Genomic DNA, 24906 nt, shown 5'->3' on the forward strand with positions numbered 1-24906 from the left:
TATTTTCACTGCAAGGTGCTTGTCCGCACTGCACAATCATCACAAATGGCACCATGTACAGTGCAAGCGGGCGCTGCTTCCTTTCTGCCACTCAAGTGGATTTTTACTTGAGCAGCAGCTTTCTCAAAACAAGCGGATGGTTTCTCAATGCGAGCGGTCACGAGCAAACACAACCAATTACAATGAGAAATCTGACCGCCCGCAGTGAGAAATCTCACTGAGAGGTTGATTTTCCACACTCGCACTCACCAACTTGATGTTGATGAATGCGAGCAAGGAAAAAAACTCCACTCTGCAAAGCTTTTCTGAACTCCGGAAGCTCTGCGTAATGCAGAGTGTGGAAAACTCCACAAACTCCACGAGCTGAGCGGAGTTCACTACCCAGACTTAGTTGACACCTTGTTTGTCTGTTTGCCAAATTGAAATCTGTATTTCTGTGCATGATGTTTGTAAGAAATTTGTTGATGTAACAGAACAAAGTTGTATTTCAGTGTTAGCTGTCCCCTGGAGAGGAGAAAAGGATTCATCATTGATCGAAGCTTCCAACGGGACTGCCTGAAGGGTAGTGAGAGGAGGCAGGTACATACCTAGGAACACTCTTGGCCTATTATGTAGAACCAGCCGAATAGTGTGGTTTGACGACATATACTGACCCAAAGCTCTTGTTTTTTCAGCCAGCAAGGGGCAGTAAAAGTACAGATCTCATATCTTCAATGGCCAGTTCAGGTATAAGAGCTCTGTAAGATGGCCCAAATTCTTTCTTCTCCACTATTTTCTCCTGGACTAGTTCACAAATCTTGGGGATCCAAACAAACGTTGCTGATGCTTCATTTACTTCTCCAGTAGTGTAACGTTTCTGCTGGATATTACGTTTTTTTAAACATCCAAATGTTCATGATGTGGAATGGTGTTTAAGCCATCACTGTACTGAAACTGGTATGGTCTGGTAACACAAAACATGACCTCATAGGGAGTCCGAACACCCAAGGATGTTCTAGGCTGATTGTTTAAAGCTCTCTGGATCCCATGCAAGCTATAAACCCAACTGCAATCATTGCTGTTAAAGGCTGCTTTAAGTCCTGGTTCTTCCTCTCCGCAGCCACATTTTCCTAGGGATTATAGGGGAAAAATACTGCAGATTCACAGCCAGTTTTCCATGGTGTCTACGGAAGCCTTTTAGATGAACGCTGGACCCTTGTCCGAATGGAATGTGGCTACTGCATATGTCCAAAAAAAGACTTGCAAATCTTTTATAACAGTTAGTGAGTCAGCCAATCCCTGCGGCTGAACCCATAGGAATCAAGAGCAGGAATTCACTGTAACCAAGATGTAATTGTAAGTCACATCTGATTGTAAGAGTCAGCAGTGGTCCAGATAAAAAACACGTGAGAGGGTTGTAGAAGATCAGTAAAGGTGTCTGTTTTGGACCTACCATGGTGGAACCCTTCATCTACTGGCAGATGTCACATTTGAGGAAGTTCTTGCTTGGTTTGTAGGAGTATTTTTGCAGGAAAGCATTTCGGCAGGTGGGTGCTGTCATGTGCAGTGTTGACAGCCACCAAGATGTCTTGATCTATTCTCGTACTTGAGCGAGTAGTTGCAGCTACTGCATCAGTTTACACTGCTGCTTTTGCATCTTAGTCAGACATGGAATTCCCTACAATTTGTATTCTTACATCCTGACGACTCAGTAGGAGTATTTCATGAGTCTGTGGTAAACACTCAAAATGTTGCCACTTGTCCTCAATGCATTTTATGCTTTATTGTATACACTTTGGAATCTATGAATCCATTATAGCTCCAGTTGGGTAAGTGCTTGTTGTAAGACTGAACACAATAATATCAATCACACACAGTCAGTGTGGAGAATCCAGGATTTGTATTCCCTAGTGGTAGAACTAGGACCCTGAGTTCTTACAGCTGCACTGTACAATTACCCAGTGACTGTGTGTAGGCCTTATGAAGGCATAATTAATCCTCCTCAATTTTACTCTTTTACAACAGCACAAGTAGCAGAGTATTGGTGTACTATCCCTATGGTAGGCTGTGCAGAACCATCACTATATATTTTTTTAAATATCTTTTTAATAAATATTATGGACAGGACATACCATATTGAAACATGTACATTTCAAGCACTTTAGTTCTGGGTTACAGAGATTCAAGTCACAGTGCGCAATATGTAACAATCAGGAGGTGTAAGATTCTCATCTTCATTCAAGAGTACCAGTGGGGTGCTGATATCTCCTCTGTATGAGTTCCAAGGCCCCTGGACCCAGTTCCATTTCCTGGGACATCCTCTGGCTTTATAGAATGACTTCTCCTTGAACATGCACCAATTTAGATCTTCCTTCTATATTTCTATTTTGGCTGGTTGGAGGGCTTCTCAGCGTCGTGGGATGTTCCTCTTTGCAATCATTACTGCTAGTGCTGCCCATTGCTTAGTGTAGGAGGTGAGGTCTGTTGGTTCCCAAATGTTCATCGGACACCAGCATGCCTCCGGGTGCAAGTCTATTGTGAGCACCTCACTGTGTGTGCAGTGTATGACATGCCAGTAGGTTTGTATTTGTTCACACTCCCATATAATATGGATACAAGTGCAGTCTTCCCACATCTACATCTGCACTCCTCAGCCCTACCCATGCGGACCAAACCTGGACTAGTTATGTATATCCTATGGAGAATCTTGAGTTGTACTAGTTGCAGTCTGGTTTGGATTGCCACCTCCCTCGGGGAGGAGACTGCCTCTTGCCAGTCCTCCTCGTCTAGCTCAAGGCTGTCTCTTGTCCATTTCTCTTTGAAAGACTAGAGTGGGTCCTCCATATTATAGATTTGTTTTTTATAGATCAAGGAGATGGCCTTTTTGGGCAGGTGGCCATCAAGTATTCTATCCTCCAAGGGAGTGGCATCGGGGAGGGAGGACATCCTAGTAAGATGGATCTGGAGGGCATGTTGGATTTGGAGATATCTATAACGTTCACTGTCTGCCAAGCGATACTCGTCAGTGCCGGTCACTCAACCCGCCGCGTGGCTCCTCCTGAGGTCACCCGGTCCCCCTGTTGCCGCCGCCTGCTCGCCGCTGCCCCTGCAGATGAGGTTCTCCTCTTCCCCCTGGTCTCTCCCCTGGTAGTACCAGTATTTGTCTGCTGTTCCCCTGATTTTTGTACTTCTGTATTTCGGCTGTGCCCCTGATTTATTGTATTTCTCTATCTCTCGCTTCTGCCGCCTTTTCCCGCTGTGCCCTGATTTTTGTCTTTCTGTAATTCTGCTGTGCCCCTGATTTTGTATTTCTGTATTTCGCGCTTCTGCCGCCTTTTCCTGCTGTTCCACCCCGCTCCCTGCCGCTGCTCCCCCGCGGCCCTGCCCCCTTTCCTTCGGTTCCCTCTCCCCTCTCCCATTCGCCACCCCGCTCCCACCTCCTAGCTGCTCCTCCCTCCATCCTCCCCCCCACTCTCCATTCATGGCAGAGTCTGCACGTACGCGCAGTGTTCACGCACAGCGTGTACGCCGATTGTGCGCCAAAGGCGCGCCAAAGGCAAGCCCGTCTACGCCCGTACGCACCAGGACCGTGACCAGTGCCAGGACCCCTGGCCCCCGAAGATGCCAGCCCACACGATGGACTTATGATGCCGCAACCCTCAGTGCACTCAAACCCAACAGGAACCCCGCCTGCTACCGAGCCACCCCGAAACGCACCCACGGACCCTTCATCTGCCAAGCCTGCAAGTTCACCTGCCTCTGGACCTTCCCCACACCCGCCAAGCCAGAAACCAGCAACAACCACCTCAAGTGCATCCTGCTCAACACCCGCTCCGTCCACAGGCACACCGTCGAACTCTGGAACCTGCTCGACACAACATCACCAGACGTCGCCTTCCTCACAGAAACATGGATGATCGCCTCCTCAGCCCCCGACATCGCCATAGCCATCCCGGAAGGCTACAAGATCACCCAGAGGGATTGCGTCAACCAGACCGGAGGAGGCATCGCCATCGTCCACAGGAACACCATCCGCATCACGACCAACTCCGACGACACCTTCACCGCCGCCGAACACTTCCACTTCCAGATACACACCGACCCCAAGACCACCCTCAGAGGCACCCTCATCTACAGACCCCCGGGACCACGTACACCATTCAGCGAAGACATCGCAGACTTCATCAGCCCGCACGCCCTCCCCTCCGCTGACTACATCCTCCTAGGGGACCTCAACTTCCACCTGGAGAACAACAACGACAGCAACACCACCACTCTCCTGGACAACCTCGCCAACCTCGGACTCAAGCAACTGGTGAACACCCCCACCCACTACGCTGGCCACACGCTTGATCCCGTCTTCTCCTCAAGCAAGCACATCTAATTCAGCCACTCCACCGGACTACACTGGACTGATCACAGCTGCGTCCACTTCAGCTTCAGAAGAACCACGACCCACCACCACCCGCAACCAGCTCACCACGTCCCTCAGCTAGAACCCTCCCACCAGCACAACGGACCCCAACAAGGCAGCCCGCATCTTCACACATTGGCTCACCAACTGCGCAGATGACCTCGCACCACTAAAGAACCCCCCCAGCAGACCCGGCAACAAGAAAGCCTCTTGGTTCACCGACGAACTCAAAAACTCCAAGAAGAACTGCCTCACCCTTGAGAAAGCCTGGCGCAACGATCAGACTAAAAAAAACATGACTGCCCTCTAGAACGCCACCTGCAAACACCACCAGCTGATCTGCACCACCAAAAGAACAACACTCAAAGAACGACTGGACAACAACACCCACAACAGCAAGGAACTCTTCAGCATCGTCAAAGAGTTTTCCAACCCCAGCGCCGGAAACAATGACATCACCCCCTCGCAAGACCTCTACGACTCACTCGCCTCCTTCTTCCACCGCAAGATCGCCGACATACACAACAGCTTCGGTGCACCTACCACGTACCCAACTACCGAACCAGCGCCCCCGACCACCACCCTCGGCGCCTGGACCCCGGTCAGCACCGAAGACACCACCCGCACGATGAACACCATCCACTCCAGATCCCCAACCGACCCCTGCCCCCACCACGTCTTCAACAAGGCAGACTCCATCATCGCACCCCAACTCCGAGACATCATCAACATCTCCTTCAACACCGCCACCTTCCCGGAGAGCTGGAAGCATGCCAAGCTCAGCGCCCTCCTGAAGAAACCGACAGCGGACCCCACCGACCTCAAGAACTTCCGCCCCATCTCGATCCTCCCTTTTCCTGCCAAAGTCATTGAGAAGACCGTCAATAGACAGCTCACCGCCTTCCTCGAGACGAACGGATCCCTCGACTCCTCGCAGTTCAGTTTCCGAGCCAACCACAGCACCGAGACCACCCTAATCGCAGCCACCGATGACATCAGATCCCTGCTCAACAACGGGGAAACAGCGGCCCTCATCCTCCTGGACCTCTCCGCAGCGTTCGACACTGTCTGCCACCGCACCCTATTACAGCGCCTCAGCAACATCGGAATCCAAGAGAAGGCCCTGGAGTGGATCATCTCGTTCCTCGCCGGAAGAACCCAGAGAGTCCGCCTCCCCCCGTTCAGATCCGAGGCCACCGAAGTCATCTGTGGCGTACCACAAGGATCATCACTCAGCCCAACCCTCTTCAACATCTACATGAGCACTCTCGCAGCCATCGCACGCCAACACAACCTCAACATCATCTCCTACGTCGACGACACCCAGCTGATCCTCTCCCTCACCAACGACTCCGCCACCGCCAGAGCCAGCCTTCACAAAGGGATGAAAGACGTTGCAGAGTGAATAAAGAACAGCCGCCTGAAACTGAACTCAGACAAGACAGAAGTCCTCATCCTGGGATCATCGCCCTCTGCCTGGGACGACTCCTGGTGGCCCCCTGCCCTTAGCACCACTCCCAAGCCAACGGACCACGCACATAACCTGGGCTTCATCCTGGACTCCTCCCTCTCGATGACCAGACAAGTCAACGCTGTTTCATCATCGTGCTTCAACACCCTGCGCATTCCCTGGAAGATCTTCCGATGGATCCCCACCGAAACCAGGAAGACGGTCACCCAGGCACTCGTCACCAGCCGACTGGACTACGGGAACACCCTCTACGCTCGAACCACAGCCAAACTCCAGAAAAGACTCCAGCGCATACAGAACGCTTCCGCACGACTCATCCTGGACATCCCCCGACACAACCACATCTCCGTCCACCTGAGAGACCTGCACTGGCTCCCCGTCAGCAAGAGGATCACTTTCAGACTCCTCACCCACGCACACAAGGCTCTCCATGACCTGGTTCCCATGTACCTCAACAACCGCCTGACTTTCTACACGCCCACCTGCCAGCTACGATCGACCAGCCTCGCCCTCGCCGCCATACCACGCATCCGCAGAGCCACCGCCGGAGGAATATCCTTCTCCTACCTGGCGGCCAAGACATGGAACTCCCTCCCCATCCACCTACGGATGACCCACAACCATCTCTCCTTCAGGAAGCAACTCAAGACCTGGCTTTTCGAGCAGTGACGGACCCCTCCCCCCCAGCGCCTTGAGACCCCTCCGGGTGAGCAGTGCGCTATACAAATTATGTGATTGATTGATTGATTGCTGTTGGAGGGAGGCAAACTGGAGGATTTCATCGTAATCCCAGATATCCTTAATCTGCGAGATTCCTATAAGTTCCCATTTAAAAGCCCCTGGTTTGCCACAAGTTCCCCCGTTTTTTGGAGTTCCACAAGGTTGTTGCCAGGGTTTGCCTGCGGTCCCCACCCATATGTTTGTTCAGGACATGCCATATATGGACCAAGCGTGAGGTTGGTACTGTTAGGGGGCATTTACGGGGTCTAGAGTAGAGCGCTCAGCTGTTGTCACCCCCTGGGAGGAACCCTCTGTCCATGGCGTATCCTGGATCATCAAGGCAACCATAGGTCCCTTTATTTATGACATTTGACACGCCCAGTTGAGGAAGTAAAACTGCAGTGTTTGTCTCCGCGCGTTACCTCCCCTTACAGCCAGAGGGACGCTGGAAGTACCGACGGACAGGTGAGAGACTCGCTCTTCTTGCCTGTCTGTCAGCAATCCTTGTAGCAGGATGCCACTGTGCGCGCTCGCCACTAGTGTGCGCGCTGTTTATCCATCTAGCGCTGCTGCCTTTGTAGAGATTAAACCCACAGCGCGGTAAGAGCTAATTGACTCGAGCGCTGCTGCCTTTGTGAAATTCAAACCCACAGCGCGGCAATAGACATCTGATTTAAGGCGCACTAGGGCTCTACATCGTTTATGGGCATTATTTGTCTGCTCTCTCGCGCTGGGCTGCTGGTTAAAACCCACACGCGAGCAGTGTTTGAAAAGCGGCATTGCGGGTGCTCTGTACCGGAGCTCTGTTTATGTTTTTATGTGTTTACACTTTGACTAGCGCGGTAAGAGCTTATTGACTCGAGCGCTGCTGCCTTTGTGAAATTCAAACCCACAGCGCGGCAATAGACATCTGATTTAAGGCGCACTTGGGCTCTACATCGTTTATGGGCATTATTTGTCTGCTCTCTCGCGCTGGGCTGCTGGTTAAAACCCACACGCGAGCAGTGTTTGAAAAGCGCCATTGCGGGTGCTCTGTACCGGCGCTCTGTTTATGTATTTATGTGTTTACACTTTGACTAGATACCGCCCAGACGATGGCATTACTAACTAATTGCGCTTTAGTACAACTGCTGGAGTGTTCATGCTAAAATTAAAATTAAAATACAGCCTCACAAGCAGGGATCCTGTCACGATGTCTACTAGTGGCAGTTCTCTTATGACTTAGTGATACATGCATGAGAAATTACAAAATGAGGCGCAGGCGACCCTCTTACCTCATTTTTTTGGGAACAGATATGCTTGTTCTTTGCACTGTCTTAATTGTCATTAAACACATTTTCAGGCCATCAAGGGTCTGATCCTTGCCATTTGTTCAACTGCGGCCAAAGCCCAAGCCAGGGCTTTTTGGCTTTTTTGACCTACCATTACCACCAGTACAAGTTGTGATTAAGTGTGAAGTCAGCTGCTCGCTGACGTGTCTCTGTATGTCTCTCTTTTTCCACTAGAGTGGTGCTTCAATTACCTGAGCTGTTTGCCAGGTGAGGTGAGGCAGTACTCTCCTGCACAATATGGTAAGTGGGAGTCCTACTACATATCAGATGTAGGTATTGTAGTTATATGTAGCAATTAAAGCACTACCAAGAGGATTGCTTCATAAATTCTCTTTATAGATATGGTATACCATGTAAATGTTTTGGATACCGTAGATATACTAATTATATATGTTTTTCCCTTGTTTTCGACTATGTTTGTTCTCCTTCGGACTTCACAGCTTGGAGAATGATCCTTCACTAATACCCAGGTGATACCTTTTCCTTTTTTCATATTTTCTTTACACAACATTAGCAGTAGCGACACAGGTCCTGAAGAATGCAGTGGATACCAGTGTGATCCGTAATTCCTGCTGAAACATGTCGACCAACCTGTTGGTAGCTATTAGTTAAAACTACCAATTTCGCTCTTTTTAAGTCTTAGAGACTCTGAGGTCTCCAATAAATAAGTACTTTCCTCAGAGCCATCTAATTTTAAATATCACTACCTTGCACCTTTGCACTATTTCACTTTTCCTCGCACTGCTTTTCAGTAGCCCCCTGCGACCCAGATATACCATCACTGGTTCCCATGTTGTCATTCATGACTAAACTCTTTTCCTATCCTTCATGGTTAGAAGGAACCCACATGATGAAAAGGGCGCCCAGGAAGAGCTACTGATGGGTATTTTTCAATAACTATGAATGATGTACCCTGTCTAGTGAACTAGTATCACTCCTTCCATCACATAGTCGTCTCTTGTGAATTGCATACCCTTTGACCCTCCACTATTATTTGTATTGTGTCTAGTTACTTTCGGGGAGTGTAGTGCTGAGTGGTCATTAAAAATTTATCCCTGAGACCCAAACCCATTCTGATTTGTTTGACCCTTTATTTATGGCCACTTATTGGGTCACCAATAGTATTTTTTTTATATCTGGGAGGCTAATTCCACAGTCGTACCAATTTAGGGTGAGATTGGTTAAGCCGATTTCGGGTTTTCTGTCCCACAATAGATCCCTCTGGAGACTCTCTATTTACTGAAAATATGATTTGGGAACCAGATCCAATGAGTTCTGGAGGGCGTAGAAGATGCAGGGCAGAGCCAACATTTTAAAGAGGGCAGCTTTACCCAGCAACGAGAGGTATGGTGGGAACGAGCTCTTGATTTATATGCCTACTCCTCGCAACCCGGTTGTGAAACCTGAATGTGCCGCAAGTTTGTATCCTCCCCTGTTCATTGCCTTACATGTGTTCCCCACCAGGTGCATCTTGTATAAGAGGATAACATCAGGGGCCTGTCTCTATATGTACGGGTGAACCATGCGACGTTTGACTTTATCGCCAAGCCCATTGACGTTCCAACTGAGAATTTAACTCCCATGTCCCACTGTGTACCCATCTGGATTCATGCAAGTGTACTGCTCCAGTGCTGCATTACATTTTGGTGTTGTAGATAAAACAATTACTACTTAAAATTCAAAACTGAACAACTTTAACGTCCCTTCCCAACCACCCCCCTCCCTGCATCCCTGCTCTGCGACTCTTGTCTGAAACTGCCCATGATTCAACTTGCAGAGTGCCTGTCACCCCACATGTTAACTAAATGTAGAAAAGTAGGGTATGTGGTGCTCCCATCCCCCTCACCATTACAGGTATTACTATCGTGCAATGCCCTTACGTGCAGGCCAGAATGTATTTAAATTTGTACATGAAGAAGGTTCTTATCTTATGTATGTGTCCTACGGTGTGCTCAGGCTCACGCCCAGATCCCACGCCACGGCCAGATGAACCTTACAAGGCAATATTACAATTACCTTATCCGTCAGCTCACACCCGCCTCATCCCATTAATTTTACTACACATACTGCCTGGACTGTCTTTCAGCAGCTCTCCAAACAGTCCGCCGCTGATTCTAGATGTTCAAAGAACCAGGCCCTACCATCAGCTTCCACCCAAAGCCTGGCTAGGAACAACATGGCGTATTTGTATCCTTTGTCTCTCAGTGTCTTCTTAATTCCCAGAAAGGAGCGTATTTTCCTCTGGACCAGCTGGGTAAAGTCTGGAAAAAAGATTATGTCTGCGTTGTTGTACCGAAGTGGAGGACCCTTTCTGGCATGTTGGAGTACTATGTCTCGGTCCCGGAAGATGAGGACTCTGGCCAGGAATGGACGAGGAGAGGTCCCAGGTTTTGGTTGACCCCTGGGGACTCTGTGGGCCCTAACGATGACAAAGAATTTCCCAAGCCCCTTGGGTTGCAGGTTGAGGATGAGGTCTTCAATGAAAAGATCGGTGGCCTCTCCCTCTGATTTTTTCGGGACCCCATAAATTAGTACATTGTTGCGCTGTAGACTCCCTTCATATTCATCTAGTTTGGCTTCCGTAAATTTCCAAAAAGTTTGAAATTCTTTGACGTCTGTTTGCAGCTGGGATGTATCTTCCATGAGGCTCGCATTGGTGAGTGTCACTTGTTTGACTCGCTCACTATTTTTGTTCAGTAGCTCGTAGCAGGCTGACTTCCAGCAATCTGCATTCACTCTGGCTGTTGAGGACGACAATTCCACCCTGCTCTGGGTCGCCAATGGTATTGTGGGGTTGCTCTTGTCTTCAGGAAGATACCGGGTAGACGATTGTAGTTGGGTCTCGTACCTTGTGTAACTTTCCGGCCTCTAGTATGAGTTGCTGACATTTTCACATGAGGAGGAATAGAGTGCTGTGGCAATATGACGTTATACCAAAGGAGAAGTTAGTGGTGTGTGCAGAGCAGTAGAGCCCAGTGTTAATGCCCTCTGGATGGTCACAGGCTGATTTTTGCTCCAGTCCAGTTGCTCTGGAGTATACTGGCAGCTATGCGAGGTACCAGCGTTCGTTCCTCTAGCAGGCCGCAGTCCAGGTGCGCTGCTATCTGGGGCATGGAGCACTTTGCAATAACCACTGCCCTGGGAGGACAACGTTGGATACTCTCTGGTGGTCAAATTCGTTTACTGGCTGAGCCGATCCGGAGTTTGTGGCTCGGGCCGTTGGAGTACCTGGACATCCACGCCATCTCCACCTCTACGCGGCTCTTAGAATTGATGGTCTCTAGTTGGCACAGGTAGGTACTTGTGGCAAATAGGGACCCTCTCCTCTAGTCAGGGTAAAGGGGTACACTCCCAAGATATCCCCTGCTCACCCCTTGGTCGCTTGGCACGAGCAGTTAGGCCTATCTCAGAGGCAGTGTGTAAAGCATTTGTGAACACATACAGTAATCCAGTGACAACCCTACAAATGGACACCACACAGGTATTATATCAAAAATAGTTCGCTTTTATATAAATACTTAGCACAACACCAAATAACGACAAAAATAACCGACAATACTATTAGCAATAAAGAGTTCTTGTAAAAATGCTTGGTTTTAGAGTTCTGTGGCATTGGTACTCTTTGACCGGCTCTCACGCCACTAAAAAGAACACAAAGAGTCTAACAAGCACAGCGCACTCTCCGGTCTGATGCGTTCAGGATGTTGGTTTGAGTCGTACACAGTACCTTTACTGGATGCATCCGGCACGGACGATGCGTTGCAAAAAGAAAGCGGTGCACGATGCGTTGTTCTCTAGTCATGGTGCGAGATCCGGCTCCTTGAAGTCGTCGGACGGTGCTTGATGCGGTGCGTTCAGCTTACGTTGCGGCGTATGAGCCGTACTGCGGGAGCTGCGATGTTCAGTCTTGGATGCAGTGCGAGGTGGTGCGGATGTGTGAAGCGTACCCCTCTCCAGGTACGATCGGCAGACTTGAACTCAGTGGCAGTGTACGTGTCTTCCGACCAGGATGATTCGATGCGGTGAAGCGTTGTACGTTGCGTTGTCGGCCAATCACAGTGCAACCTACGGCTCGTGGATGTCGTTGGTAGGAGTCATCGAGCAGGAAGCTGCATTGATTGAGGCGGACGGTGCTTGATACGGTGCTTGGCGGGATGCGAATCGATCGTACGAGACGTACACAACTCCTGGCCTCGGCAACTATGGAAAACAGCATTTCCCACAGCTCTTTTTGAGGCGGATGAAGTCCACTGGTCCTGGGACTTCGTTCAGGGGGCAAGCTCACTTCTAAGCCCTTGGAGATCTATTGGCACAAGTTGAAAATATAGTCTTTGAGTCTTTCTCATCTCCTTCAGCAGCAAGGCAACCACTGCAGGCCAATCCCCCAGGTCAGGGACAGTATTCCTCCTTCAGCTTTTCCAGTTCCTTCTCCTCAGGCAGAGGTTTCTTCTTGTCAAATCTGGAGCTAATTTCTTGGGAGCAGGGTCCCAATACTTATACCCCTAAATCATTTGTTCTTCTGGGGTAGAGGGGCCTGTGCCCAGCCTAAACCAGTTCTTGAGCAGTTTGTTGACATGACTCTGACTTGTCATTCAGGGAGCAGGCTAGAGACATCAGACACTCCTCAGGCGGTGGAGCCAGCACTGTGTGGAAAGGCACAGTCCTATTCAGAGTCCAGGTACACTCATCCCACCCATCTGGATGTAAATCTCTCTATTCAACTCCAGGCTACCTAGCCCTGCCCTCTAGAATTCCCCAGCCCTGTCACTCACAGAACCCACACAGCAGATACACATCCTAGCAGAGGCAGGCTGAAATGGTTAGGCAAGCAAATACCTACTTTCTAAAAGTGGTATTTCCAAACACAGAATCTTAAAATAAACTTTACTAAAATATGTATTCTATTATCCTGAGTTCAGGCATACTAAACTTGAATTTCTACTATGTTCTCTGAGTCTGTTAGGAATATAGAATGTAATAATTCTAATAGCCCATTCTGGCCTATGAGAACAGGTAGCCTTGCAATAGTGAAAAATGAAAATTGCTGTAATTCACTATTAGGACATGCCACACACATCAGGGATTGTCCTACCCTATGCTTACAATGCACCCTGCCCTTGGGCCTGGGAAACATCCTAAACAACGAAGTGTGAACTACGACTTACCTGAACAACGATGTGTTAACAACGAAGAATCTCATTCAACGAAGTCCTTAACCACGAAAGCCTGAACCACGACTTTTGGGAACAACGTAGAATCACATATTACAGAGTCCACGACAGACTTACGTCTTGTTTGTTTCCAGGAAGCTTATGTCACTTCTCTCCGTGTTATGTCACTCATCTCCGCCCCCTCACCCTTCCGAACTGCACAGTAGTGAAAGTGCTAATGCCTCACATTAATCTGTGGCACGGAAATCATTTTCGCAATCCATTCCATTTGAAAAGCATTTCTGGAATCATGCTGGCGGGCAACGTGAACTGCCAAGGTCAGCCATTACGTCTTGTTTGCACCCTGGCTGGCGGACTACAAAGAGTGCTGGGAAGTAGTCTTTTTATCATCCTGCTTGTTTGTACAAAGTGGGAATTCTCTTGCATTAACAGGTAGGTCATTAATTTAAATCAATAAATATAGAAACGTTTAAAAAAAAAATTGTGTTTTGTTTTTCAAAATACGTGGTATAGAATTTGTATTTAATTTGATTTAAACAGTTTTACTTCAAGACACAGGTTGTAGGTATGCTATGGGTAATGGTTGGGAAGTAAATTAATTCGTGTTAGTCCCGTATTTAAAAGTATATCTTTAATTTGGAAAAGACATTTTATAAAGTAATCATCACTTAAAACGAATTACAAAATATTAATCTATTAATACTTTTTTATTAAAAAAGAAGCTCGAGCTTAATTTATTTAAGCCTTGCAAGTCTACTGTCCTTGATTGTGCTTGTGCAGAGGGGCACAGCTTGATGTGTTTGTGTTTGTAACTTGTTAGGTGATTAAGAAGATAAGACTTTAATCTCACTCAGCTTGATTTAACATGCTGATGGGCTTAAACATGTTTATTTAAGAGCAAATACTGGCGTGAATTAGTAATGGGCACATTAAAATATTTTCGTTGTTTAGGAAGTCGTTGTAAAATAAGAAGTGGTTATGCATTGTTCGTTGTTTAAATTTCGTGGTTTAGGAAGTCGTGGTTTGGGAAGTCGTGGTTTAGTCATACATCCCTTGGGCCTACCATAGGGGTGACTAACATGAAGGTAAGGGAAGGTTTAGGTGCTGGCAAATGGGTGTACTTGCCAAGTCAGCATGACAGTTCCAGACTGCATGCAGGCTCTGCAAGGGCAGACCTTAGACGCATTTTACAAGGCTGCTTCTGTGGGTGGCACAACCAGTGCTGCAAGCCCAACAGTAACATTTGGATTTACAAGCCCGGGCACTCTTGGTGCACTATACTGGGGTCTGACAGTAAACCAAATATGCCATTCATGGAATCCAATCAATATAGCAATTTACACACGGAGCACTTGCACTGTGACACTGGTCGGCAGTGACACAGTGCTCTGAGCAGCTAACACCAGCAAAACACATGAGGCACAGCAACAAAAACTGGAAGGGAGACACGCGACAAGGTGCCAGGTCTAACACGTGTCGCCTCCAGCTGAAATGTGGGGAGAACTACCCTACCCCAGGGAGTGCTCATCAGTAAGGAGGAAAAATCGGGGCAGACCGTTAGCATTGGCGTGGTCTGAACTAGGGGGATGTTCCACCGTGAAATCCATACCGTGTAGGGAAATGGATCACCTCAACAGCATTGGATTCTCACCCTGCGGAAATGTAAAACGACAAACATGAACATCGCCAGCGCCATCTTACTTATCGAGAGCTTCTGCGTGCGCATAAGCGGCAAACATTTTAGATATCGCGGCCATTTCATACTCTGCTGATCACCTATGTTTCACCCTGACCTCGCTATCATCCCCAGCGCCCTGACTAAGCATGACCAAACGTACTGGGGTTGTAAAACCTTGTCCTCATGACAAAGCCCCAGAGCCATTTCCCGCCCTAAACCTGTTCGTCCTTTCATCCTCCGTACAAGGGCAAGCCCTTCTGATAACCTCCCTCACCACACCTGGCTGCTCAATCAGGTCCCAGTCACTAACTGACCCTTGCGGACATAGTTTATTGCCCACACATGGCAGGACTTGTTGTTCTAACCAAGACGCCTGATTTAATCAATAGCGCTGACCCTCAGATCTGACCGATCCCACATATTTTCATATCCTGTCGGAATGTCCAGCTGCGAGATAGCGATCATCTGTTAGATCTAGGTGGGGGACGATTGTTCCTGGGTTTGTGTGGGAACCTGCTTGGGGCAGGAATTCCAAATATGTTTAACCTACCAATAAACAAATGTGTATAAAAGACCAAGCCACGGAGATGTAGTTAGAACACCTCCCGAAGACATTCTGTGTGTCCGAGTTGATGTGTTCTCCTCTGGAGTAATAAACCTGTTTCTTGCCTTCCAGTTCCCAGCGCCTGCCTCTTTATTTTGATAGTTAATCTTGAAGTGAAGTAGAGGCGTCTTGCGCCGGGCAGCTTTGGTATTCATAAGAGAGTTGCTGCTTTTCATAATTGGCGTCCCAACGCGGGGCCTTCAGCGACACGTGGGTCCGGTAGAGAGGTCCTAACGACGGAGTGAACATCTAAACAGTTGGAGTATACCTGCCTTGAGAAGACCCTCATCTGGCTGCCGATCAACTGAACTTCACCAGTTCCGAACGGACCTCTCTCGAGTGACCTGCGGTCCTGACTAGGACCTCACAGGAGTGCCGCGTTAAAATCGGAGTAAGAGGACGATCGGGCGCTGGAAGGGGAAGACGAAGAACTGTCCATACGTTCCGGGTAAGGTCTTGAAAAATGACTGTTATTTGTTTGTTTGATTGATTGTCTTGATTGAATACTAGTATTCCGCTTTTGAGTTATTTGAGACATTCTCTGCTTGGAAACAACGAAGAATAGGAATATTCTCTCTCTTTGCAGACAGCGAAGGATAGGTCGTGCAGACTTTTGTCTACATAATATTGAGATATTCATTTTGACTGCTAAATACGTCATGCCTAATTTCTCTAGATTATTTGATAATTGGTTTGGCCCAGGCCGTTTATTAGAGGTCAGTCATCCGGCACCACCGGAGGGCACCCCTAATAAGGACATGTATGTAAAATACGGATTAACCACTGTAGCTTATAGCAAACTATGGCATAAATGCACTAGGAAGGATCGAGAAAATCAGTGGCCACTGACGGGATCATTCGATCCCTCTAAAATGGAAGCGCTATAAATAGCCCTTCACAAAAAGAAAACAACACCGACTATGCTTGATAGCTTTGGTTTGGGGCACAAATAAGCAGCCCGACAAAAGAAAACAGATGAGGCTAGAGTAGATATGGAAATGCGAAAATCAGCTCACTAGCTTGCAAAAAGTTAGAAGAAGATATAAAAAGAGAGAAACCGCTAGAAAGGAACAAAAGTCAAAGATTTCAGGCCAATACCCTGTTAGAATACCCTCGACTCTTTACCCCGAGCTACCAGCGAAACAAAGAGTAGATGATGATTTGTTATTAGGCCCACCGATCATCTACATGCCACCTCCTTATGCCCCTACTCATCGTGTAGTACAACGCCAGGAATCCCAAAGCGTAGCCGAAGGTAGCACCATTGCCTCGGTCTCCACAGCCTCTGCGCCGACCGAGCCTCTTGTGCCTAATGCCTCATCAAAAGACGCGTCAGTAGGAGTCGGATCAAAAGAGAAAGGGTTGTCGAGAGTCCCACAATTGAGTAAGAACGAACAAGCAGGCATTGAGAAAATAGCTAAAACCCTCATAGATAGAAAGGAGACAGAGGAGTACATAACCAACATATGCAACTCTTATGTTGAGAATCACAAACAGCACTTTGTTGTACGTGTTTGTTACCATACTCTCACTGCTTACGAAGAAAAGTAAAGGATGTAGGGCCCGAACGACTCATGGCTCTTTATAGGAAAGTAGATACGGGAGATGAAAATGACTGCGATGTGGTGGAACTCTTCTCGTACACACTAGAGGTTTTCCGCCACCTCATAGAACAAGGACGGGTAGTCAAGGACACAACATCTATAATGACAGTGCCCGGATAGAAAAAACAGATAACATGATGCCGATAAAGGAAGCTGCCCCTTATTGGGTCTCCCCTAGAGGGCAAGGGAATAACGATGATATAAACCACCAGGACGCTAAAGGGAGGGTGGTCTACAATTGGGTATATCAATCCTGAGACAGACAGGACATTCTGACGTTCTGTAAATCTCTACCGGATTTACGAAAGAATCCCACCGCATTTTACACCTAGTTAGGTACCGCTTTGGGATCAACCATCATGATGCTTGCTGACATCATCTTAATCTTTGGGCTATGTTTGCCAGCAGATGTGTGGAAACAAATCAGGAAGATAGACCACACAGAGCTGCTCGGTCATCCCTGGGAACAACTCGGTGTACTAGAAAAACAACGAAACCCTGGGCAGAAACCGGTAAAAGCCATATTAGACCTCCCCAACAAGATAGTACAAAAGTTGAAGACTATGATCCCAGAGAAAAAGATAGACTGGTCCATAGTAACAGTGTGCCGCCAGAAACCACAAGAAGATGTTTCAGAATATTTCTCCCGATTCGAAACAGTGTTCTCCGATTACAGTGGACAAGACATGTCTACCGCAACCGGACACCACTTGTTGTTGTAGAATTACGTTAAAGGGCTGCTGCCGGAAGTATCACAGAAGCTGCAGACCAGCGAAAGCAGTTGGGAAGCCTCTAAACCAGAGGCCATCCTCCAGATGGCCCAGTACTACGAACAGCAGAACAATGAAAATGATAGGGCTACAGAAAAGAAAAAGAAAGACTTGAAGAAAATAGTTATGATCGCGCAGCTTCAAGGGGTGAATACAGGAAGGGAGCAATACAAGGGAGGATATCAGCTGAATGCCCCTAGAACGCAGCCACCCAGAAGAAATTCATTGACTCCATACACAGGACGCCAAGACTTAGGACAGGATCAATGTGCGTTTTGTGAAGAGTATGGACACTGGAAGTCCCAATGTCCGGTTCTGTTTGGAATTGGTAGGGGCAGAGGGGCGAGGGAAATAGTAAAAGGACAGAGAGGAAGGGGATGTGGAAAAGGGTACATGAACGACGCTAGCAAAGAAAGACCAGGAAGAGCGCATGCATTTGATCATCCCAGACAGAATCAGTACCAATAGTCAGATTACGACAACACGTACGACTTCGCATTAGACAGCTAAGGGCAAGGGAGGGATCCAGCCAAGCTCTATGTTGATCAGCAAGGCCCCTATGTTACCGCAATGGTCCTGGGCACAAAGTCGCCATTTCTGTTAGACACGGGAGCAACATGTAGTGCACTATCCAAACGACTGATTCCAAGGGCACCCTTGTCTGGCTCACATGTGACCTCAATAGGATTTGATGGTACGCCCTCCACCAACCCTTTGTCCAAACCGATCCCTTTTAATCTTGAAAATAATATTATCGACACGACATTCCTCCTCTCCTCCGTACGCCATTATGGGTTTCGATTTGTTGAAGCATTTCCGTGCGACTATCAGATGTTCGCCAGACGGGGTACGAGTCATCTTATATGACAACCACCAACACCAGAGAGATAATCCTTCCAAGCATATGTATTCCATTTCCGAAGCAGAGCAAGGCAAACTGGGTGTAGGCCTGAGCACACTGTCTGGCTTCAGAATGGCCCCTTGACCCCCACCCACATGGCCAGGCCCTGCCTGTATCAGGCCTCAAAATGGCCCCCACCCACATGGCCAGGCCCCAAAAACCCACCAAAAAGTAAAAAAACACACAAAAATCACCACAATCCAATGCCATCCATGCCCTCAATGATGTTTACATTCAAGACACCCCACAGAAAGACTTGGTCCATGCACCACTCAGTACCCCTGGGCCTACTGGCTAGTGTGGCTTTACAGGCACCCCCAAAATTAAAAAATAAATTCCACATATAACAGTGAGCTAACATTACATGACATAAATGAGATTTAAGTTCAACAAAACTCACAGAAACAGTTGTATCATGCACCCATGACTAACCCTGGGCTACTGGATACTGTGGCTACCCACAATATATATATTTTTAAGTTTTAAAATTGTAGTTGCAGCAACTGCAATGCCCAAACAAACAACACCAACTTACTTGTAAAATCTCAAATCCAAAAGTGATCCCTTCCAAAGTCCAAAAAGTCCTCAAATGCAACTATCCAGCAGCAGCCACAAAAAGTAATCCTTCCACCTCCAGGTCCAAATGAAAAGTGACCAGGACATGGACAAAGCACTGGGAGGAGCCTGCTGGACAGGAACAGGAAGTTGGAGACTTTGGGGCACTTCCTTCCTCCCACCCCCCCCAAAAAATGGACTCCTTGCACAAAAAAATGCAGCCAAGTGTCAATCCGAGGAGTTATTCTGATCAAAATCATCATTTTCAGGAGGTTTATGCTGGCTGCGGCGGATTTCTTGTGCAGAATTGCAAAGTTTGGAAGTTCGGGAAAGCGAGCTGTTCAAATCGCCCGCCGGAAGTCAGCTGCGCGCCGAATCTACATGTTCGCAATTGTTTACTCCTGCGATGCGTGTTCGCGGGCCCTTATGACGTACTCGCAATGTCAAACTCTCGCTGGTCAAGATGGCGGGCCGCGATGACGTTTGATACCGCTAGTGTGTGGTGCAGGGCCAAATGGGCAGGGCTGCTATGCATGTTCACAAACATGCCTCTTGTGTAAAGGGTCGGAGAGCGAGCAGGGCAGCAGGTGAGGAGAAAGCAGCCTCCTGGTCACAGGAACTACAAGGGGATCACGCTCAAGAAACTCATGGATGTAAAGACCTCCCCGAAGTAGTAAAGCAAATTTTCGACAGCAGAGACGGGGTTAAAGCACACTTGCCCAGCCTCGACCGTGCTCACTAATTTTTTGGGCTGATTAAAACGTTACTGAATTTAAGCTTCAACTCGGGCACCTGCTTTATCTGTAAGCGCTTCCTGTTGAGGTTTAATTTTTGTGACAGGAGCCTCATGCCAGAATGAATCCTGCCCTGCATAGTTATCCACGAAGATGCCACCATTTTGGGCAATACCTCTACTCAACTGGCGTACTTTTACTGGCTAATCAGTAAGTGCTAATTCGTTGGGTACATGTATAGTGCTTTTCCTATACTGCAGCTGTGTAAAGGGCCAGAAGATTTGCCTCCAGTGACCCTGTGTGCCTGTAACTTTGCCACCACACCAAAAGGCGCCGAGGTCCCTTGAGTGAGCTGTCCATCATAGTTGGAAAAGGGCGGGAAGACGTTCGATACCACTAGTGTGTGGTGCGGGGCCTAACATGCAGGGCTTCTATGCGTGTTCACATGCCTCTTGTATAAAGAGCGAGCAGGGCAGCAGGTGAGGAGAAAGCAGCCTCCTGGTCACAGGAACTACAAGGGGATCACGCTCGAGAAACTCAGGGATGCAAAGACCTCTCTCGGGTATTACAGTTAATGTTAGACGGCATAGATGGGGTTAAAGCACACTTGCCCAGCCTCAACCGTGCTCAATAATGTGTTTGGGCTGATTAAAAAAACATTACTGAATTTGAGCTTCAACTCGGGCACCTGCTTTATTATAACTGTAAGTGCTTCCTGTTGAGGTTTAATTTTTGTGGCAGGAGCATTGTGTCATACTTATAACTATTCTCTGACCCTGCTTCGAGGGTCAGAGCAGGGTCAGAGAGTAGTTGCAAGTAGGCAACAAACTCTCTGGAGGCGCCGGTCAGGAAGCGCTTACAGGGTTACAGCAGGTGCCCAAGTTGAAGTTAATTTCTTTGTAACCATTTTGTAAATGGTTACAAAGAAATTAGCTTCAGCTTGGGCACCTATTGTAACCCTGTAAATGCTTCATGTACTGCAGTTTTGGAAAATCCGTCCCGCTCGCGGATTTGCTGATTTTTCTGCAATTTCGCGAGATTCTAAATTACTCAACACTCCCTTCCTGCTTCCGGATCTGCTCTTTTAATTCCAAAACTTTTCCATAGTAAGCTCGCCTTTTCCCTGGTGCGAGAGTTCCTAGTCTTTCCCTTAAATAGGCCTTATAAGCATCCCAGACAGTCCCAATCATGGCTGAGCCCTGATTACTCTCAAATAATTTGTTGGTCTCTTGTCTTAAAATCTCGACAGTCTCCACCTAGAACTTTCACTCCCTTCTCCTAACCTCAAATTAAGGAGGATAGCTGAATTTCAATAGCCAGCCTCCTGGACCTGGACCCATATGTCTGTTGATTGCTGGCTGATAATACCCCAAAGTGCACACATGCACCACATACACAGTTGTTGTAAATGCTAATGACCATGTAGAAGTATATTACTATTAACATACATCACATCACATGCAAATCACTCAGTACAGGTGTCTGGATGAATGTATGCCCAGACTCACATTTCAAAATCGTGTGATGCCTAGCAGCACAACACACAATGATGTCCTGAAAGTTAATGACACAATGGGGTGCATGGAGCACCTCTGACTCCAATGCAGGATCCCTCTTCTCAAGTCAATGCCCTGGCACAGACATGCATGGTAAGTGAGTCTTCACTGTCACATGTCATGGGGCAATCCATCCGAACAACATCAGTCTGCACTGCGTCATATTCATAGGTCATGCCCATACCAAACTCTGCAGCTGACAAGTGCACTATTCTGTCCCCTACCACACACTGTTCTTGGACTATGATGAACCTACATCACTAAAATCTTACATATGAGTGACTGCAAACACAACTACCTGAACTTGAGCACTTCACAGTCTGCTACTAATGACACACAAAGTCACTGTTGCATACAGCATTATGCACATTCAACTGACCACACCCCTATATGTTGCACAGGTATCATCCCCATTGTCACAACTCAGATGTCGTGCTGACACTAAAATCCTCAACACACCAGTTGTCACAAAAAGGAAGCCGCACTACAATGATATTGTGTCAGACACCTGATGGCACATTTCAGGAAGCACAATCAGTTTGTACATACACATGAGTCTGAGTACAGAGTCTCCCAATGCCGTGGAGGGGGCATGACTGACCATGTAAACCTGTAACAGTGTATTGGCCTGGACAGTATGCGGGTGTCTGGGCTAGTGTGACATACTTCCTATACATACTCCTGAGGACACTACATGGATTCACCTGCTGCATGGGTATGTTTTAAGAACCCCACACCCATGTGTTGAACCAGACCAGCAATTTGAACACATATGAAAGGCACACAGAGAACACATGTCAGAGACCAGGCATAGTGCAAAAAATAGACCCACCCACAATGCACACATCAGATTCCCAGTAACATATGCTGTGCAGGACCCTCAGCATAGCTGATTGAAGGGACACAGTGCCCAATTGAAAAAAGTCACAGACCGTAGGTGCCAATACTGTGGATCAGATGAGGAGTTTGACCTACACAATTGAGGGACATGAGTCCTGGACTACAAGACCAAAGTAATGTGGGAGTACAAAAGACTGCAAATAGCATGTCAGACATGTTCACAGATCTGGCATGGACTTACCGCCTCATTGCTGCTGTCTGGCCTTGAGATGCCCATCCATGTCCAAGAAGACCATAGCCAGGATACTGAGCATGTGGGGGGTCAGGGTCCGGTGTCCGCCCCTACAGCGAGGAGGCGACAGCTTCCGTTGAACCCTTGTGATCCTCCGGGTCCAGCACGTAGGTCTTGCCACCTCTTTTGGGAGTTGCAGATCCAGCGCTTGTAGACCCCCACTGATCTCACTGCCCAGGTGATGGTCAGCCAGATTTCTTGCTTCTGGTGGGAATCAACCTGTGAGGATGACAAAGTGAAGAGGACATTACCACACATGCCACATAATTGTGCTGCATACCGTTGAAAATACGTGTAGTCATCACAAAGCTAAAAGAGGTACACTGGTAGTGCACCCATGTAAATGTGCATTTGTGCTGCAGGTCTGACATGGTAACATTGGCTAGGAATTTAAGGCTAGCACTACTGCAACACTGTAGCAGGACTGATAGGCAGTGGACTGCACATTCACCTGCTCTCCTGGTTTCCCATACAGCTTGCTGTACTGTGGGAGGACCCCATCCAGAAGGGTCTGATTCTCCTCCTCTGTGAATGCTGAGGCCCTCTCCAGAGTAAATGCCATCACAAAATCCAGAGGAAGCATAGACAGCAGCAGTGGAATCTGAAATGGGGTCATGTAGCATGTAGTGCAGTCAAGTGAGCTCCCTGGGGGCCATCCAGCCTTAAATCAGTGTTGCAGGGGCAGATTCTGTGACATTACCCCTTAATGATACACCAGACACGGTTGCATTCTATGAACCTGTCCAATCCATGGAAATGTAAGACTTCTACACGTCTTCCGCATCGTTCAAAACTCTCACCTTCAGGACACCCGAGGATTGCAACATTGTTATAGGCATCCAACTGAATTTCCAGTACACGACTCAAACGATTTTTGAATTTGCGTCCGTCTCCTTGACAGCCCATTGCCAATGAGTGCAGACAGCTTGGTAAACTGACTATACGACGCTTATTTTTTAAACCAAACGCATCCGTCTCAATACGATTCTATGGGCTATGCGTGCACACAATTCGGACCAAAACAGCACAAAGCGTCACTGTAGAAGTCACCCGCATCGAGTCACATTGCATACGCTTCGTACATGCATGAACCGAGCCAGTTGCTCGCATTGCCCATTGTCATCAATGTGATCCAATGCAGGTTACTTTAATGCATACGCATCGTGCAGTCAAAGGACAAAGTGTGCGCAGCACTCGGTCCATGCATGTACGGCGCGTCTGAAATACAAGTCACCAGGGTCAGATCACATTGGTGTGACTTGCAGATGGTTTACACAGATTTCATTGCCATGGCCACACCTTCAACACCACAGCATGTCCCACACCGCATCACATGGCATGTAAGGCTGCATCACCTGTGTGTGTATGGGGGGCAACATTTCTATTCTTGTGTGGCACTTAGGTGCAGCCACTCCCAGGCTGGGCATGGGATCATGGGGACAGATTAGTTTTGTTGTTTTGCACCTCACAAATGTAATGTCCAAGTGTTGGCTAATGGGCATGTGTCATGGACACAGTACCAGTTTGGAGATGTGTATGACCTGTCACATACACCATGAGTACAGGGCTGCATGTCATGTACATCACAGCAAGACCCATGGCCACAATCATGATGTACCCCCACAGTCTGTGTGCATGTAGTGTCTCTGATGTTTGTGGTTCCATGTGCCCAATGTGAGACAGGATCCACCATGTGCCTTGTGCATCCACTTTAATGATGTCTGTGTGTCTCAGGGACAGCCATGTATGGCCTGCAGGGACCACACGGGCCACTAACTGTGGGACTCATGATTGGTTGTGGGATCTCCACGATACAACATGTCATTCCAGTGCACATGTGGCAATACAGGGACCATGACTATCTCCCTGACATGGAGGTGTGATGCCTGTGAAACATCAGTCCTCACTTGTCACTGTGGTGTGTGTTTTGAACGTGACAGCAGACCATAGGTACTGTGCCACAGTCCAATGATTTGCCATTGCACCCAAGGAACTCATGTACACATGTGTCATTGATATGAGAGATGATGGGCATGAAGGTGACATATGTGTTCATAACCAACAGCACACACCTCAGTTACTTGTGAATTGCTATGATGTATCATGTGATGTTTTGCAAGTTGAGTGCCACATGGGTAGCTGAATTTATAATGTTACTTTATTCATCTCTGTACTGCATGGCACCAGCAGTCCATAGACCGTTCCCTGACCTCGAGACCATGGTGGAACGCGACAGCACCCGACAGTACCCCTTCACCATGTGCCTGATCGATGAGTTGGTGGAGC

The 24906-nt window shown here is 47.9% G+C and overlaps 1 protein-coding gene across 4 annotated transcripts in view; it reads right to left on the reverse strand.

Annotated features, from left to right (window-relative positions):
* The window catches only part of LOC144819187 (uncharacterized), a 203515-nt gene that overhangs the window by 118009 nt on the left and 60600 nt on the right, over positions 1-24906 (reverse strand). For all 4 annotated transcript variants that reach the window (XR_013607227.1, XM_078677161.1, XM_078677162.1 and 1 more), the window contains one exon: positions 22570-22839. Coding sequence is in view for 3 of the 4 variants with exons in the window: in XM_078677161.1 (XP_078533287.1) it covers positions 22570-22605 (36 nt within the window). In the remaining variant the exon portion in view is untranslated. The remainder of the gene's footprint in view (positions 1-22569; positions 22840-24906) is intronic.

Source organism: Lissotriton helveticus, chromosome 2_1, assembly GCF_964261635.1.
Source record: "Lissotriton helveticus chromosome 2_1, aLisHel1.1, whole genome shotgun sequence".
Taxonomy (NCBI): domain Eukaryota; kingdom Metazoa; phylum Chordata; class Amphibia; order Caudata; family Salamandridae; genus Lissotriton; species Lissotriton helveticus.